The sequence below is a fragment of the Callospermophilus lateralis genome, chromosome 4 (assembly GCF_048772815.1).
Source record: "Callospermophilus lateralis isolate mCalLat2 chromosome 4, mCalLat2.hap1, whole genome shotgun sequence".
Lineage (NCBI taxonomy): Eukaryota > Metazoa > Chordata > Mammalia > Rodentia > Sciuridae > Callospermophilus > Callospermophilus lateralis.
The window spans coordinates 72,576,335-72,596,440 of NC_135308.1; the positions used below are offsets into that span (position 1 = coordinate 72,576,335).

Here is a 20,106-nt window from a genome sequence, read left to right on the forward strand (position 1 = left end):
ATTCCTTTTTTCCTTTTTTTGACTAAAGAGTATTCTATTATGTAAATGTACTTCATTGTATCCATTTATTATTTGATGGACACTTAGATTTTTTCCCTTTCTTAGCTACTGTCTGTAGTGCTACCATAAACATGGGAGTACAAAAGTCTCTTCAACATCCTGAATTGGAAATATGCTCAGCTAAGGATTGTTGTAATTTATGGTAACTTGGGGGGGGGTCTGATAACATCTTTATATTTATTTGTTTATTAAAGACAGATTTTCTGTGTTTTATATTTTTCATTGGTAGATTTTTTCTTCAGTTCTATGAAAATCTCATGGCGCTCACTTCTGTTCTACATGTTTCCTATTGGGAAGTTAGTTGTTAGGTGAATTAGAATACCCTATGTGTTCTTGGTGTCTTTATCTTAATTCTTTGAGACTCTTTATCTTTCATGTTTGAGATCTGTATTATAATATGTAATGATAAGAGCTCAAGGATCCAGGTCAAATTTGGATGCCCATTAAACTTTTACCCCAAGCAGAGACTTCAATCTCTCCATAGTGTCTTCCCTGGGGCTTTGGAAAGGAATGAAGTAGGTGGTCCTATGACAAACAATACTGCAATGCTATGTCACACACTAGGACACAGCCTGCCAAGGCAACAAAAAACTGGAGAGGGACTAACATCCTTAGTGCTATGAGCTGCCTACTGCTAAGGTGGATCAATGGCCCAAGACTCCTACAACTAGCCACAGGCTCCTCTTGAGTCCATCCAACTAGTATACAGGTCTTTCTCCATATTTGAGCTCTTCTATATTTAAGGCCTCTAATTCCTACTGAGTGCTGAGTATCACCATGGTGGGCCAGGCATTGTGCTCTAAGACAAAATCCTGTTTCTGTTGTTGCATCCTGCTCCTTAGCAAGTGGAGTCTTGATTTTCCTTCTGTCAAGATACCTTGCAGGAGTGGTGGTGCAGACAAGTCTCTTTGTTGCCCAACAAAACACAGTTCCAGAGTCTCAGTCTGAGGTTACTGGCATGGGGACAAGGGTTGTTGGGCTCTACTGGGTATCCACCTAGTTGTGAGTTTCAAGTCTAAGAGCTGGACTTAATTACCTTTTCATTCCCCAAGAAGGATGTATATTTTTTTTCATGCTGGGCTACTTAGATAAAAGGAAAGAACAACTCTTATTTTCCTCTCTCCTTCAATGTGTCTTTTCTTTTTATTATCATAAAAGCAGGCACTCACCTGCTTTCTTTTCTTTTCATACACCTGGTTTATTTTCTCATCTCAAGCAGTTTGTTATGTGAAAAACTGTTTATGTGGTGTATTTGTGTGAGATCACTGAATAACCATCTTGATCTTTCCATTAATCCATAAATTCCCTTGTTATGTGTTTGATCCCTGTGCCCAAATACCTACTAACTGAGTGCAAAAATATCTCTAACTACACATATACAAGCACTCAATTCAACTGGGAAAAGGAGGGCCTCTTTCTTGTCTGTGCTTTGAAAAGTGCTACAAACAGAGTGTGTGTACCAATTTATATGTAATCCTAAAAATAAGAAATAGAGAAACAAAATTATGAAGATTGATTTTAAGTTGAAATGGTCTACAAAAACATATTTTGTCAAGTAAGAGAGTTGAGAAGGAAAAAGACAATATTAGAGTTTTACAGGACAAGAATAAATGAAGAGCATCATTCACTGCTATCCCTGAGTCCACTGATTCAGGGAAGGGACCTCTTAGTCCTCTCTGGACAATTACTCTCCTATCCCCCCAGGGATCAGACACTACTTCCTGGAACTTTCCATTCTCTTAGGTAATGGAGAATGCACTGACCATACCTGAGCAGATGACTCCTGCATCTTCAAAGTGCTCACGGTTGTTCTTTCCCCAGCCCAGGGAAGGGCAATTCCACAAGTAATCCTCCTCTCCTGTGCACGCCAGCTCTGTCAGCCAGATGGGCCCCAATCCCTCTCCAAATTGTGCATTGAGCAAGGCATTGATGGCTTCTCCACAGCCCAGCTGTCTGCACACCACGTGAGCATCATTCAGGTCCCAGCTAACATCAGAGACAGTGCCCCAGGAATGCTGGTGAAGAATCTCCACTCTGCCTGCACACCAACTGCTACCATTCACCAGGCAGAGCTTTGGGCTCTCTGAGGGGAAAGAATCATGTCAATGGTTGTATTGACAAAGAAAATGAGAAGGGTTCTTTTTAGGGGAAGGCAGGGTGTGTGTGTGGGGGGGTACTGGGGATTGAACTCAGGGGCATTTGATCACTGAGCCATATCCTCAGTCCTATTTTATACTTTATTTAGAGACAGGATTTCACTGAGTTGCTTAGGGCTTCACTTTTGCTGAGGCTGACTTTGAACTCACAATCCTTATGCCTCAGCCTCTGAGCAGCTCATATTACAGGTGTGTGCCACTGCACTGATTGAGAAGTGTTCTTTATTCATGTAGAAATCCCTCCCTCCACGAAGCAGTTGACAGATCTATTTTCAGAATGCAGAGCTTGCTGTGTTAGACATGGAATCATTTATTATACTAGGGCAGCAGGTAAGTCTCAGTTTCTACCATAACATGGGAGAATTAATTGTGAAAGAATAAGATGTAATGTAATCAAGTGAGTAGTCTCAGGTAGATGTTATTATGTAGATCTGATCAGACTAAAACTTTCTGTTGGTAGAGTTATGCATATGATGTGACAAAGCAATTTGAGAAATGCCAAGATTCCTGTTTTAAGTAGATAACAGTGTCTTTTCTGAATGATTTCTGAGAGTTACTATAAAGGACAGGTATCTGAATTGGCTTCTTATAAAGCACATATATATTAGTGCATGTGGCCAGATATTTGGCATGATGGCTGTACAAAGGATGAAGTATTAAATTAGGATGAGATAATCAGAAGCCTTAGGTTATAGCCATGAATTCATGGAAAAAATGTAATTATATAGGCATTAAGATTGAAAAAATGAATGGATTATAAGACAAACCATAGTTAAACCATAGTTAGTCATGTTTCACTAATGATTCTAGGCTTCATATTTCAAATATGGATATTTAATTTCAAATTTGTGTTCATTTTAGGTAGATTGGGCAACCTTCAGGAATAAATGATGTCAGAAGTTGACATTGCCAAATGCCTCTAGGAACCATAGAATGCTAATTTCCCCCAAAATATATGTAATCTCTGATTAAACTCCCTGCCAGGAGTTCTTAATGAGGAGTCAAATAGCAGAATAGAAGTATACTTTTTGTGACTGTCAGTGACAAGAGTCAGGAAACACAGGGGAAACTCTGTTCTGAGAACAGAAAGAGAAAGAACACTGGGAACCAATAAAGAAATGATGAGAAATGTAAATAATGTGGAGAAGCATTAAGGCAGCTCAGAGAAAAATACAAAGTAATTTCAACTTCAACTCCAGCTTTCTTACCTTTTCTTGTAAGAAACACATGGTTGTTAAAAGCTTTAGATCAAGTTTGGGAAGTTTTTTTGAGAGAGATTCCTTTTTTTTACAGTAAATATGAATGGCATTTATTCCTTTACTGACAGTTCCAGCTGGTATCCATGTAAGCTCCATAATAATAACATTATCCATTGGCTACTACTATTTTTTAGGTCATTTACTGAGTATTTTATGTGTATTCCCTCAGATATAAATGCTTCCTTTCTCTCCAGTTACAATTAAAAAAATGAAATATGAAAAACTTAAAAGTGCATGCAACTAGTTCCAGCTAGGTTTAATATAGATTATTCTACTTGGGAATTCAGTCCTTTAATCACTGCATTGTATTATTTTTTTTATTTAGTTTATTTGATTATTATTGCATTCATAGAGCTGATTTATGTTTATGTGGTAGGTACTGTTATTTATTTTGTTCTTTCTGAGTCATGATGGTGATTAAGCCAAGAACTGCAAACATGTTGGGTGTGCTTTGCTACTGAGCTACACCTCCAGCCACCTGAGTGAGGTTGTACCTTATTGTAACTATGACCTGGCCCTGCTCAAGCCTTGGTAGATGTTATGGTTTGGATGTAAGGTGTCCCCAAAAAGTTCCTGAAGAGACACTGCAAGAAGTTTTAGAGGAGAAACAATTGGGATATGAGAGTCTTAAACAAATCAGTGAATTAATCCCCACATGGGAGTACCTGAGTGGTAATAATATTCTTTTCTTTGACTGACAGAAGAGACCAAGGAGTTGAGTGTACATGAGGGGGAGGATTATAATGGGGCATCATGTTGTGTAATCAGGGTAAGAGGAACATGTGCAATCATTAGGAGAGTGGAAAACAAAAAAATTGGTAAGGGAAAACATTTGGAATCTGAATGAGGATGAAATATCTGGAAAAGGAGCATCAAGAATATGTGCCATAAGAAGGAGAGTCAATAGTCAGAGAAGGAACAATGTCATCAAGATCTCAAGCTGGACAGTTAGTAATAGACAATAGTGTGGCCATAAAGCAGATGGGGTGTAAGTGGAATGCTTACAAGGGAGAATATCAGGAATGGAGAAGCCAGGATGTTATCTCAGTTGTGTGCAAGGTTCCTGGCAGCAACAGGAACAGGAGACAGAGGAGCCTGGTGATCCTGCTACTGCAGCCTTCCTGGATGAGGTGGAATAACCAGGCTGGAGAGTGAAACCAATTGAAGTGGTAGCTGGTGCTACCTCATTGGGCAAATTTCAAGTAGGTGGACATGGAGACAAAGAAAGAAAATTATTTAAAATAATAAAATAAAGCAAGAATATTTTTATTTTAATTTTTGGCCCAGAAATATCCTGTTGAAAGGGAAGCACAGAGCCTCTAAATGACAAGAATATCATTGTTTTCAGAGGACAGCCAGGTTTTTATTAGAACACAAAACTGAAGTGGACATTATAGGTCTTAAGAAGATGGAAGAGGATAGCCTCTGTTTTGCAACAGGCCTCATGGAATGTTTTCTGGGAGAGGGATGAAGTGGGCATGTTAATTTTCAGTAACATATGAAAAAAGTCTCATAGGAGAGGGTACTGGGAATGTGAGGAGATCAATTAAAGAGGAAAATAAGGGATACCAGGTCTCTCATCTCATAGCACTTCCCTATGATGTGGCAGATGAAATGGCTAACAAATACCTTTTAACAGGATTGCTATTGGGGCCATGCCTTGGAGAGGCCTTTAGCTCTTCTTACCCATCCAGGTAATCAGGTATCACTCTCCCCACACTCTTCCTGCTTTGCTCATGATGGAATTTATCAGTACCTCAAAGCCGCCATGCTCCTACTATCTCAGTATTTACACTGACCAAATGCTCTATATTCTTCCTTCATGGGACCTTATTTAGGTCTCCTTATTTAGTTCTCAAGTTAAATATGATTTATCTCTTCCTCAATGAATATTTGCACAGCATATTCCATGCCTTCATGACTCTCAAATTTATGTGTGGTTGTGTAGTCACACTAGAGTGCAAACTCCAGAGAGTATGTTTAATATTTTCTTCTTTTGCCTCTCCTCCTGCCTGGAATTAAGTTTCTACCTAGAAATCATCCAATTACTTATTATCAACAAACTAATTTGTAGAGGATTTCAGAGTAAACAGCCCATTTTATCGGATTCCCCAAGTTGCCACTCACTCAATTGAAAGTGTGAGGAAGATGAAGTGTTTACTCTTAATCTCAATTTCCTCATAAGAAATATGTAAAGGTTCTGTGTTTGGGAATGGGGTCCCTGATGACTTCATGGCTGTTGCAAGTTTGGTGCCTAGGAAAATTTCTGTGCAAAGGCATAGGATGCCCAGTTGCTATAGTAATGCCCTCCATGCTAGACTCTTATCACCTTCTACTGTAATTTTAGGCACATAGTTCCTGGGAATAGAAGAACATGTTTTCTAGATAACTATAATGTTTCACCAAGCTCTGGTGCCCCTGGTGCTGCCCACCTAACAGTAACTTCAGACAATGGACTTTCTTGAGAACTGCACAAAGCTTTTGATATTGCATATTTGTAACTATGAAATGTAACTGCAGAATAAGCAACCTTACTGATACTCTAAACAGTAATGTGGTTATGATACTAATTACCTAATATAACCATTGGTATAAATAAATGTGGTCACTTGGACAAGGAGCTACTCTGCTACATTTCCTTCCTCTGCACCTTGACTCTGTTTCCTGATATTATTATTTCTTACAACTGGTGACCAACATTGGGGTATGAGAAGAGTTCTCTCCCCCAAAAGCCTCCGAATTTATAGAGAGTTTGGGACAACAGAATCCACCTTAATAGAAACCCTTCCAGATGTTGACAGGGGAAATGAGTAGCTTACTTATGCCTGGAATAGGCTTTTGATGCAAGTGTCACTTTCAACAGCTGGTATCAATCTGTAATCAGTAAGCTATGGCTAATTCTCTATCTCTGACACTCAGCCATGTCATTAGGCCAAACTTTCTTTACTTCTTGGTAGGGCTGTACATACCATAAATAATGCTGATCTTACTGTCTTGCTGATAGAGATAAGCTCTTATTGTCCTTTTTATCCAGAAAGTGGGACACTAAATTTGAAAGCCTGGGAGCAAATAGGTGAAACACTACATGAGAAGCCACAAACTACTTTTCCTGTTCTTCAAACTTGGTTTCTTTGTAGAGATGAAATTGATAAAACCTCTGTTTTTCAACCTGTCTGCTCTTCTCCTTTTGTGCCTGGAACCCCACACATAAAACTTCTCTAACTAATTCACTGCCATTGCCTCAATGGCTGGATGTGGCAGCTGCCCTACCCCCAGCTAGATCTCAGTGAATTGAGTGTTTAGACGAGATGTGGAGGAAGGGGATTCCCATAACTTACCTGTCTGCCCTATTAAGATAAATTCTGCTAACCAACCTAAATATGACCTATTACCTTTTGCTGTATTTAAAGAGTTACAACCTTTAAATAAAAGAGAAAATACAAGGTTTGACTCTACTGTCATTGAAACATGTTTATCAGTTACTATAAGTAGACTTAAATTAATTCTTTGTTGCTGCAGTCTGGCTGGGCACAATTCAGGAGCCACTCGTCAAAAGAAACAAACTTTATTTTTAGAACACACACACTGCACCACACAGCTCCTCAGGAAAACCTTCAGCGCCCAACTGCCACCACCGGCTTCCCACAAACCTCTCCACCTCCCCCACTCCTCCTGCTCTTGAGGCTGATTGGCTGGGTCGAGTGGACAGAGCCAAAAAAAAGTCCCCCAATGAGCAGCTCTGTGGTCTGAAAGGGCGGGGAAACAGCCCAATGACCATCACCGCAGAGGAGCCAATCAATTGGCAGCTAGAAGTTTGCTGGGGCGCTGTGAGCCAATCATCAGCTGGCAGCTGGAAGTTTGCTGGCAGCTGGAAGTTTGCTGGGGCCCCTTCAGCTGAGGCTCTCAACACTTTGTATAAATGAGAAGTCAATTACAGGGTCATTGAACACAAATACTAGTATCATGGTAATAAATACTTTTTATGGTATGGCTTTATGCATGGCCTCAAGAGGCAAAGAAAACAAAAATAATAAGTGTCCCAAAGCTTCCTGTGGCTACCATGCTCTATCCTTTCCAATCCACAACAAATCATTACTTATATTCAACCATATGTAGAAACTGTTACAAGATTTATAAGATTTTAAACAAAAAAAGAAAAAAGAAAAAGAAAAAATAACTCTCCACAAAGTATGTAAACTATAACACCATGCTTTAAAAAATTATAAAAAGAGAAAATGTTTACAACAGTTTTACTTATCTTATAACTTCCACTGGATCTATAAAATTCCTATCCTTATATTTAACATGTAAATTATAGGACCTACAAGATTTACTAGTCTTATAAAAAAAATCACTTAAGACAAAGGGAAAAAAGTGTCTCTTTTAAATCCAAACTGCATGGCTGATTGTATTATCTATGTTCAGCTTGCTTTCTCAACTAGTTCCTCCCTAATATTATAGCACAGAAAGACAAAAGTAGAAACATTCTAAATGTGCAAGGTTTCTTTTTGAAAATTTTTTTTTCCTAAAAATTTCACAGGCTTCCATTTGGTTTTTATCTGAGCTAAAATTACACTCTGACCTGATAAAAAAAGTTTATATTATGACAATGTAAGTTTTTAAGTATTCTATGTAAGTTGATGTATTTTTCTGATCAGTCTTGTTTTATCTAACTGTAAAGGTTTTTACATTCTGTCTTTATCCAAAGGCCAATTTCTCCAGAGTTAACTCTCAAATACATTCAAAAAATTTTAAAATAAATTCTTAGAAGTACATAAATATGGTGATATTGGGAATGGATCTGAAATCCACCACAGACAAATAGCCGAATATCTGAAAACATTGATTTCAGTGTCCATCATAGCTGTTAGATTTTGCACTTGGCATTTCCAATTACACAGGCCTATGCTATGTCTATTTATTATGTACCTGATATCAAAATTGACATTTAGATAAATGAGCATTCATAAATGAAAAATTAAATAAAAAATGGATCCAAATAACTTAATTTAAATCAAGTAATCAGATAAAAAATTAGATGTCCTTAAGATTCTGACTTATGGGTTTTTCTAGGTGACCAAACAATAAAGTCTTAATTCATGAAAATATCTAAAATGTAATGTAATATCCATTACTTTTAAATTTTTCTTAAGCAAAACAGGGATGATTAATACAATTAATCATGTTTTTCTTATGTTTTTATGTTATAATTAAAATAAGTAAATTAAACAACATAAATGAGATTAATCTTCATAAGTATAGTTTCTTAAATACATAAATTAAAAATTACAGCTGATGCCATACCGATCTCTCATTTTTTCCAGTTGTTAAAGAAACAGGATTTTGCCTCATTTCTTTATTTAACTCTTTTTTTAAAACAGGCTTTACAAAAAATTAACAAGGATTATCAACAATAATGCTGGATCAAATTTCAATATCTAATGTGCCATTGTCATTGATAGTTTTTGCTAAAACACCTTATGCTTTTACAACAGTACTTACTATTATAACCAAAATTATATACATAAAAGTATATATATAAATAATTATATTGTCCTCATTTTTCAGGCTGTAATATTTTATCTCTTTCTCTTATGTATGCTCAATTAATTACTGATTGTCATACTGAAATTTCATCCTTAACAGACATGGAGATCACCAAGACTTCGCTATGCTCCCATGCAAGTCACTCAGCTGCTACCTACCCACAGCACAACACCATCACCTGGCTCTCCCAACCTCACCAGGATCCTCCCACCTCACCAGACACCCCAGTGCTGAAAGCAGACCTCTGCCATCTTGACTCAACATTCTCATCATTTAGCTAGAGGCAATTCCCAGATTGTATCTCCAGCAGCCAGGTACCAGGTTTCCAACCTTCCCCCTCCCCAGTGGTGGTAATCCAACCCAGTAGCTGCCCAACATAGGTGTGCAGTGTGACCAGGGAGCCGCCCATGGGAGCCCTGGGTGAGAGTTTCCTCAATTGGGAACTGCTAAGGGAGAGGGAGATGAGGCTAAAATTTGGAACCTAACAGAGAGACCAGGAACTGGGAAATCTCCAGGCAAGAAGGGAGATAGTACCAGACGCTTAAGTCATATGAGTGAGTGGTCCAAAGAAGAGACCCATGAGGTGCAGTCTTTCTGCAGGGACTGTTTGTGCCACTCTCTGCATCCAGGCACTCTGCTCCAGGACAAGTTTTCCCACCCTGGTTATCTCTACCATCCAGAGGGCAGAGACACCAGCTTACAACAGTATGCCCCACCTACTGGATGAGAAGAGAAGCAGGATCTTCTAAAGCTACCTACAACCCTGGCTTCCTACTTTGAGTTTTTTGTTTTTGTTTGTTTGTTTGTTTGTTTGTTCTCTTCTACCCCTCCATCCTCTGCTCCTCAAATGCCCAACATATGTGAAACCAAGTAATTTGCATGAAATAGGACTTTGAGGACTGAGTCATCTGAATAATATAGTATACAAGTGTTGTATATGCCCTTTATTTTCTTTTCCTTTTTGTTCTTTCATTTTCCCCCATCAATTTTTTACTATTTTAACATCTGTATTTTTCTAAATACATATGTGTGTTTGTTTTATGTACTCTACTGTCACCCCACATATGTGCCTACCCTAAATTACTTTCTATCTATTCTCTTGCTACTAACCTTCTTCACTAGATTTCTCCTTCATACTTCCTAAGATATATTGACTCTATATCCTCACATCTTACCTCCTCAGCATATCATTCTAAGCCCCACCCCCAGGTTATTGTCCACTGTCAGAAACTGTAAACTTTTTAACCAACTACTGATTCTATTTTAGATAATAATTGAATCCAGCATTTCTGTACATTGAGACTAAATTGTAAATGTCTTAATAACAACAAATTGTTCATAGAAATTATATTGCTGATATTGGGATTGGTTAACATTGTCCTTCCCCACAAAGGAGAGATCTTGGAACCCTACAAAAGCACTAAACACCTATAGGGTAAAAACAATAACATTCTAGACCCACAGAGCTGGAAAGAAAGGCACATGAACAACATGAAAAGACAAGAAAAAAAATGCTTCAAACAAATGAAGACACCACATTATTAGAAGCCACAGAACAAAAAAATACAGAGAAGGAGTTTAGGATGTACATGGTTAAGATGTTCTGTGAACTCAAGAAAGATATAAGAGCAAATACAGGCAGTGAAAGTTCACTTTGACAAGGAGCTACATAAACAAATGCAGGAAGTAAAAGATCACCTCAACAGGGAGATAGAGATTCTATAAAACAAACAAACAAAAATCAGAAATTCTTGAAATGGAAGAAATAATAAACCCAATTAAAATCTCAAATGAAAACATCACCAACATTGTAAACCAGTTGGAAGATAGAGCATCAGACAATGAAGACAAAATATATAATCTTGAAAAGAATATAGACCACACAGTGATAATGGTAAGAAACCATGAGCAGAACAGTTAAGAAATATTGGATAGCATAAGAAGACCAAATTTAATAATTATTGGGATAGAGAAAGGCATAAAGGTCCAAACCAAAGGAATGAACAATATATTCAATGAAATAATATCAGAAAATTTTCCAAACATGAAGAATAAATTGGAAATCCAAATTCAAGAAGCCTATAGGATGCTTAATGTACAAAATCACAACAGATCTACACCAAGGCACATTATAATGAAAATGCCCAACATACAGAATAAGGAGAGAACTTTAAAATCCACAAGATAAGGAATCAGATTACATATATGGGGAAACGAATTAGGATAACAGGAGATTTTTCAACACAGACCCTGAAAGCTAGAACATCCTGGAACAACATATATCAAGCTCTGAAAGAAATGGGTGCCAACCAAAAATCTTGTATTCAGCAAAATTAAGCTTTATATTTGAAGATGAAATAAAAACCTTTCATGATAAACAAAAGTTTTAAAAAAGTATAGCTAGAAAACTGACACTACAAAACATTGGAAAAATACTCCAAGAAGAGGAAACAAAAAACAAAATGAAAGTCATCAGAGGGAATATTTCATTTTACCCTAAAGAAAAAACTAATCAAAGAAGAAAATCAAATCAAGTTAAATAGCAAAACTAAACAAATATGGCTGGAAATACAAACCATGTCTCAAAAGTAATCCTGAATGTTAATGGCTTAAACTTACTAATCAAAAGACATAGACTAGTAGATTGGATTTAAAAGAGACCCAACAATAGATGCCTCCAGGGGACTTATCTGATAGGTAAAGACATACACAAACTGAAGGTGAAAGGTTGGGACAAATCATACCACTCACACAGACTACGGAAGCAAGCAGGGGTTTCCATCCTCATATCAAATAAAGTAGACTTAAAGCAAAGTTAATCAAAAGAGATAAAAATAATGGACATTACATACTGCTCAAGGGAACCATACACCAACAAGAAATAACAATCATAAATATATATTCCCCAAACAATGCTCAAATATGTTCATCAAGTAAATTCTTCTCAAGTTTTAGAATCAAATTGAACACAACACAATAATTTTGAGTGACTTTAATACACTTTTCTCACCACTGGATAGATCTTCAAAACAAAAGTTGTATAAAGAATCTATAGAACTCAATAATACAATCAATAACTTAGACTTAACTGACACATATAGAAAACTGCAACCTGCATCAAGCAGATATACTTTCTTCTCAGCAGAACATGGATCCTTCTCTAAAACAGACCATATACTATGCCACAAAGAAACTCTTAGCAAATACAAAAAAGTAGAGACACTACCATGGATTTTATCAGATCATAATGGAATGAAATTGTAAATCATCCACAAAATTAAAAATAAAAATTACTCCAACACCTGGATACTAAACAATATGCTACTGAATGAACAATGGGTTGCAGAAGACATCATAAAGGAGATTAAAAAATTATTAGAGGTAAATGAGAACATAGACAGCGAATATCAAAATCTCTCAGACACTATGAAGGCAACTCTAAGAAGAAAGTTCATTGCATGGAGTTCATTCCTTAAAAGAAGAAAAATTCAAAAAATAAATGACCTCACATCTCAAAGCCCTAGAAAAAGAACAAATCAACAGAAAAACCAATAGAAGGCAAGAAATAATTAAAATGAGAGCTGAAATCAATGAAATTGAAACAAAAGAAACAATTGAAAAAATTGAGAAAACAAAATTTGGTTCTTTGAAAAATTAAATAAAATTGACAGACCCTTAGCTACACTAGTGATGATAAGGAGAGAAAGAACTCAAATTACAAGCATACATAATGAAAAAGTTAATATCACAACAGACACTACAGAAATACAGAGGATAATTAGAAACTATTTTGAAAACTTATATTCCAATAAAAAAGAAGAAAGTGAAGGCATTGACAAATTTCTTAAGTCATACGACTTGCCCAAAATACATCAGGAAGATATACACAATTTAAACAGACCAATATCAAGTGATGAAATAGAAGACACCATCAGAAGCCTAACAACCAAGAAAAGCCCAGGACTGGATGGTTACACAGTTGAGATCCACAAGGCCTTTAAAGAAGTACTAATACCAATATTCTTCCATTTATTTCAGGAAATAGAAAAAGAGGCAGCACTTCCAAACTCATACTATGAGGCCAATATCACCCGGATTCCAAAACCAGACAAAACCAAAACCATTCCAAAACTAAGACAAAGACACATCAAAGAAAGAAAACTTCAGACCAATATCTCTAATGAACATAGATGTAAAAACTCTCAAGAAAATTCTGGCAAATCAAATACAAAAACATATTAAAAAGATAGTGGACCATGATCAAATGGGATTCATCTCAGGTATACAATGTTGGTGCAATACAATAAAATCAATAATTGTAATCTATCACATCAATAGACTCAAAGATAAGAATCATATGATCATATGATCATACATGCAAAAAAAGCATTTGACAAAATACAGCACCCCTTCATGTTCAAAATACTAGAAAAACTAGAAATAACAGAAACATATCTCAACATCATAAAAGCAATCTGAAACAAACCCCAGGCCAACATCATTGTAAATGGAGAAAAATTGATTGCATTCCCTCTGAAAACTGGAACAAGACATGGATGTCCTCTTTCACTTCTATTTATCATAGTTCTTGAAATACTAGCCAGAGCAATTAGAGAGACAAAAGAAATTAAAGGGATACATATAGGAAAAGAAGAACTTAAATTAGCACTATTTGCTTACAATATGATTCTATACCTAGAAGACCCAAAAAGTTCCACCAGAAAACTTCTAGAACTAGTAAACTAATTCAGTAAGTAGCAGGTTATAAAATCAACACCTATAAATCAAAGGCATTTCTGTATATCAGTGACAAAGCCTCTGAGAAGGAAATGAGGAAAACTACCCCATTTATAATAGCCTCAAAAAAATTACTTGGGAATCAACTTAACAAAAAGCTGAAAGATCTATACAGTGAAAACTAAAAGAAAAAAAACTAAAACCCTAAAGAAAGAAATCAAAGAAGACCTTAGAAGATGGAAAAATTTACCTTGCTCTTGGATAGGCAGAATTAATATTATCAAAATGACCATACTACCAAGAGCACTATATAGATTTAATGCAATTCTGATAAAAATCCCAATGGAATTCTTCATGGAAATAGAAAAAGCAATCATGAAATTCATCTGGAAAAATAAGAGACTCAGAATTGCTAAAGCAATCCTTAGCAGAAAGAGTGAAGCAGGTGGCATTACTATACTAGACCTTAAACTATACTATAGAGCAATAGTAAGAAAAACAGGATGGTATTAGCACCAAATCAGACTGGTAGATAAATTGTACAGAATAGAGGTCACAGAGACTAATCCACAAAACTACAATTATCTTATATTAGACAAAGATGCCAAAAACAAGCATTGGAGAAAGGATAGCCTCTTCAATAAATGGTTCTGAGAAAACTGGAAATCCATATTCAACAAAATAAAATTAAACCCCTATCTCTCACCATGCAAAACTCAACTCAAAATGGATCATGGACTTGGAATACAACTAGAAACCCTGCATACAATAGAAGAAAAAGTAGGCCCTACTCTCCATCATGAGGGATTAGTAATTCCAAATTCCGTAATAATACTCCTATAGTGCAATAATTAAAACCAAGAATCAATAAATGGGATGGACTCAAATTAAAAAGTTTCTTTTCAGCAAAAGAAACAATTTATGAGGTGGATAGAGAGCCTACATATTGAGAGCAAATTTTTACCCCTCACACATCAGATAGAGCACTAATATCTAGGGTATATAAAAAACTCAAAAAGTTAAACAACCAAAAAACAAATGACCCAATCAATAAATGGGCCAAGGAACAGAACAGACACTTCTCAGAGTAGGATATTCAATCAACACATATATAAAAAAATTTTCAACATCTCCAGCAATTAGAGATATGCAAATCAAAACTAAGATACCATCTCACTCCAGTAAGAATGGCAGCTATTAAGAATACAAACATCAATAAATGTTGGAGAGGATGTGGGGAATAGTCACACTCATCATTGTTGGTGGGCCTGCAAATTAGTGCAGCCAATATGGAAAGCAGTATGGAGATTCCTTGGAAAACTGAGAATGGAGCCACCATTTGACCCAGCTATCCCTCTCCTTGGTCTATATCCAAATACTTAAAAACAGGGACACAGCCACATCAATGTTTATAGCAGCACAATTCACAATAGCTAAACTGTGAAACCAAACTAGATGCCCTTCAGTAGATGAATGGATTTTAAAAATGTGGCATATATACATAATGAAATATTACTCAGCAATAAAAGGGAATAAAATCATGGCATTTGCAGGTAAATGGATGCAGTTGGAGAAGATAATGCTAAATGAAGTTAGCCAATCCCAAAAAATCAAATGCCAAATGTTTTCTCTGATATGAGGTGACTAACTCATAGTTGGCTAGGGAGAAGGAGCATGGGAGGACAAACTCTAGATAGGGCAGAGCAGTTGGAAGGAAAAGAAGGGGGCAGGGGGTTAGCAATGACGTAATAATGTGATGGACATCATTATCTAAAGTACATGTATGAAGATGTGAATTGGTGTGAACATACCTTATATACAGAGATATGAAGTATTGTTTTATATATTTTATATGTGTAATAAGAATTGATATGCATTCTCCTGTCATGTATTTAAAAAGTAAAACCAATTAAAAAAAGACAGAAAACCCAGACATAGACATTCATGTTTTATACCTTACTTATGAGAAAACTATATCTCCCATATTTACAATTCTTCCTCTAGTATAAATTTGTATTAACAATTTTTTAACACCAAGTAATTTTCACATGCCTCATGATAGACAATTCTCTTTGTTGTATCAGGTTATACATTTCCCATCTTCCTTAATTTCTACCATTCCTCTTATAAATGGGTTAAAGGTATGCACAAATAGAGGTAAACAAAAATGAGTAATATCTGTTCTTATTAATGATAAATGGACTGACTATTATATCCTACTTCAAATCTCTCTAGAGCAACCTGCTTTAACTACCATTATCCTGGCACAAAGACTATTTTCTACTACTTTAAACATTATTACAGATTCTTGACAGGCATAGGACAAACACATAGAAATACACAGTAGTAACATATATAACTAAACTTGTTCCTCATATTTTTATAGCTTATATTTTTATATCCTCATTTGGATTTCAACTTACTATCTCTTTTTTTAACCTTTTAAACTATTTTGTAGCATCATATATCTCCTATATTCCTCTCTCATATATGCAGCCATACCAAGATGCCTTTGATGGAATGTAATGCTCATACAGGTAACATTGTGAAATACCTTTGTCCTTTATTTTGAGATGGTGTGAAATCCCATGGATTTTTTTTCATCAAAATGCTCAATCACTAATGAAAGTGTTTTCCATATCTTCTTAATTGGTTCATGTTATAATCAACAAATTTTAAGCCCCTGTGTGAAGATCTTAAAATCCACAAGGCCTACATTCTAATATACTTTGGCAAATGGATGTTACTCATTTCCCTCCATTTCATCCTTACTCCTTTCTTCGTATTTTTATTGACATTCATTCTGGGTTCATTTGGGATAGTGCCCAAAGGTCTGATAAGGTATCTACTTGCATTTCTCATTTATTACTTTGCTTTGCCATCATGAGCAAGCCTATTCATTTAAAAATGGATAATGCCTCTACATATACATCTCATGCTTTTACACAATTTTGTAATCAATAAAATATAATTTTAAATCATAAAATTCCTCATAATCCTACTGGACAGGTTTTGGTTAAACAAGAACATCATACTCTTAAAACTTGCCTTTTAAAGTAAAACAAAAACGGGTGTCTTGCTTCTCTAATATTTATAATGCTTTAAATACTGTTTTATTAACAGTTAATGCACTCAACATGCAATATAAATTTATACTCACAATTGATCATCTGCTTTGGATAGACATCTTATTCCCAAACAGCCATTAGCAAAAATTTATGTAATATACAGATTTTTACCAGACCCAGGATGATAAGACCCTATGCTTCTGATCACATGGGGAAAAAGATACACTGCTATGCTTCCACCAACAGGTCTAAACTCACACAAAACTCTGTAAATACTTTGGTCTTAACAATAATGTTGTTCTGTTGTTGTATCCCAGCCATGAAAATTCAGTACAGTCAGACTCCTCGACTTCTAAAACCCATTACAATATCTGGGTTCACTTGGCTAAAATTGTTATATACCTGCAAAAATGTCTCACGGTACCCATTGTTGTTTTAGCAAACTGTTTTCTTACCATCCCCACAGGATATAAAAGGCCACCATCCTGCACAATGTATCCATAAAGGTCTATTCCCCTTGATAAAAAACTGTGATGATTCAGTAAGCCTTCTCTCTAAGGCAAAATTTGACATTTTGACATTTTCCTTAGTGGGTATCCCTGGACAAGTTAACAGGGCTTACAAAACTACTATAAAACTGGACTGTGCTATAGTAAAAAAATACTAATCATAACTCTATGGCAATTAATATGCTTAATGAAGAACAAAAACAAATTGTCAAACCATACTTGACAATCAGGCTGCAATTGATTATTTGTTATTATTATATCACAAGGATGTCAGGAGTTTAATAATATGTGTTGCTTTAACTTAAGTGATAAGAGTGATTCTATTTCAAAGGAGTTAGACTACTTTAATGATATCATTGATGAGGTCTGACAAGATGATGGAGCTTTAGACTTATTGGATTGGATAACTTCATGGTTACCCAAATTTTCTTGGTCAAACAATTATTCATAGGTGGATGTTTACTAATACTGGGATTGTTATATTGTGCTTGCTGTTGTCAATGCCTACCCTATTTTTTGCCTCCATCAGCATTAAAAAGAAAACTATTATGCATTTGAGAGGACTTAAAAGACAGGAAAGGTGATCTGTGGGGTTTCTGTGTTTGGGGTTGGGGTTCCTGATGACTGCATGACTGTGGCATGCTTGGTGCCTAGGAAAGTTTCTGTGCAAAGGCATAGGATGCCCATTTGCTATAGTAATGCCCTCCATGCTAGTCTTATCAGCTTTGACTATAATCTGAGTTAGTTCTTGGGAATAGAAGTACTTGTTTGCTAGATAACTACAATGTTTTACCAAGCTCTAGTGCTCCTGGTGCTGCCCACCTTACAGCAATTTCAGACAATGGACTTTCTTGAGAACTGCACAAAGCTTTTAATATTGCATATTTGTAACTATGAAATGTAATTGCAGAATAAGCAACCTTACTTATACTCTAAACAGTAATGTGGTTTTGGTATTAATGACCTAATATAACCTGTTGGTATAAATAAATGTGGCCACTTGGACAAGGAGCCACTCTGCTACCTTCCCTGCCTCTACACCTTGACTCTCTATTGTCTTTATTATTGTTCCTTACAGTAATAAATTATCACAATGATATGTCTCAAGAGTTGATTGTGTTGGTGGGAATAAATTGATAGCACATAGCAAGCAATGTGTATAACTGTGGTCCAGTCATTCACCCTCCTACTAAAGAAATACACATCAATTAATATAACTTAAGATTAAATTAGTCAATTGCTTTGAAAGTTTATCAGATTATAATTGCATGCCCCCATATCCTCAGTTCAGTCTCTCTGATAATTTTTACATAAATTGCTATCATTGCAAGTTTTCCTCACAACTACTTTTGAAATAGGATTGCAAGAGGTGGATAAAGTAATGTCTATGACATATTCATTTTGTGGAATTATTTTAACTCATCCATTATCTTTGAATATACAAAACTTTCCTAACAACAACCTACAGGCATAGGACAAACACATAGAAATAGACAGTAGGTCATCTGTACACGTGATATGAGCTCCCTCCTTTGGAGAGCAAGATTGGTATTTCCAAGGGTGAGAAGGACACTGCCAGAGAGAGGTATCAGTTTCCCGACAGCGAATTCCATCCACCCAGCGGGGTCTAGAACCTTCTCTAGAAGGAACCCAGAAATCCAGAGTCCTAGTGTCCCCACAGCCAAGCTGTCTGCAGATTATGGACAAGGTCATGGGTTCCATGGGGCTGTGGCAGACACTGCCCCAGGTGTTGTTGTAGAAAACCTCCAGCCACCCAGAACACTCCTGGTCCTCGCTCACCAGCCTGAGGGCCAGGAACTCTGAAATGGAAAAGAGGAAAACAGGGGTCAGTGAGCATTCAGCTCTTACTGCTGTTTTTCTTTATTCCTAAGTAGTGAGTGCTTATTGCTGACTCTGCTGAGGAAGTGCCCACTAGGTAGAAGACTGGAAGTTATTTTTTGTCCCTCTAACCTGTTTTGCTAACTTGTACCTCACTTTCTTTTTCTACAACAATGTAATATTAGCAAATCAATAGGCAGGAATACTATCTGGGGGCTCTACAGTGAGTAAACTCTTTACCTAGTCTCTGAATAATCATCTGACAGGCCCTAGAAAAGGATGGATGACACAGATGTGGCACATTAGTGGAGCTCCAAATATGCTCACTCTCTGATCCTCAGAACATGTGAATATTTTACCTATTGCAAAAGGGCTTTAAAGATATCATTAAGAGAAGAAACCTTTCATGGATTATCCTGGATTGTCCTGGATTAATAGATGAGTACAATCTAATCATATCCTTAGACTTGTGTCCTCAAAAGCAGATAATTGTTTCTGACCTTCATCTGAGGGAGATATGTTCATGGAATGATAGAGGATTGCACTGCTATTGGTTTGAAAAAGGAAGGGGCCATGAGACAAAGAATTCAAGCAACATCTAAAAGCTCCAAAAGGAAAGAAATTAGTCTTCCCAGAGCTTTGGATGTTGCAGCCTGCTCACACCTTGTGTATAGACCAGACAGACCCAGGGCAGGCTTCTAACCTACGCATTATAAGATGATAAATTTGTGTTGTTTTGAATCATTCAATCTATGGTAAATTGTTACAGCAGAAATAGAAAACTAATTCAGTGGGTCAAGATGTTGCACCCACATTTCACAGAAGAGTGATGACTGCTTTGAATGGACACTGTAGAGAATGACTGTGACAGGGGACAGTGTTGAGAGGGAAGGAGCAGAAGCTCAGTTGCTGCAGCAGGAAATGAAAGGAC

The 20,106-nt window shown here is 36.3% G+C and overlaps 1 protein-coding gene across 1 annotated transcript in view; it reads right to left on the reverse strand.

Annotated features, from left to right (window-relative positions):
• Window positions 1–20,106, reverse strand: part of LOC143398301 (uncharacterized) — a 257,757-nt gene that overhangs the window by 82,159 nt on the left and 155,492 nt on the right. The window contains 3 exon segments of the mRNA XM_076855295.1: window positions 1,829–2,141; window positions 12,317–12,324; window positions 18,848–19,156. Of these exon segments, the coding sequence (XP_076711410.1) occupies window positions 1,829–2,141; window positions 12,317–12,324; window positions 18,848–19,156 (630 nt within the window).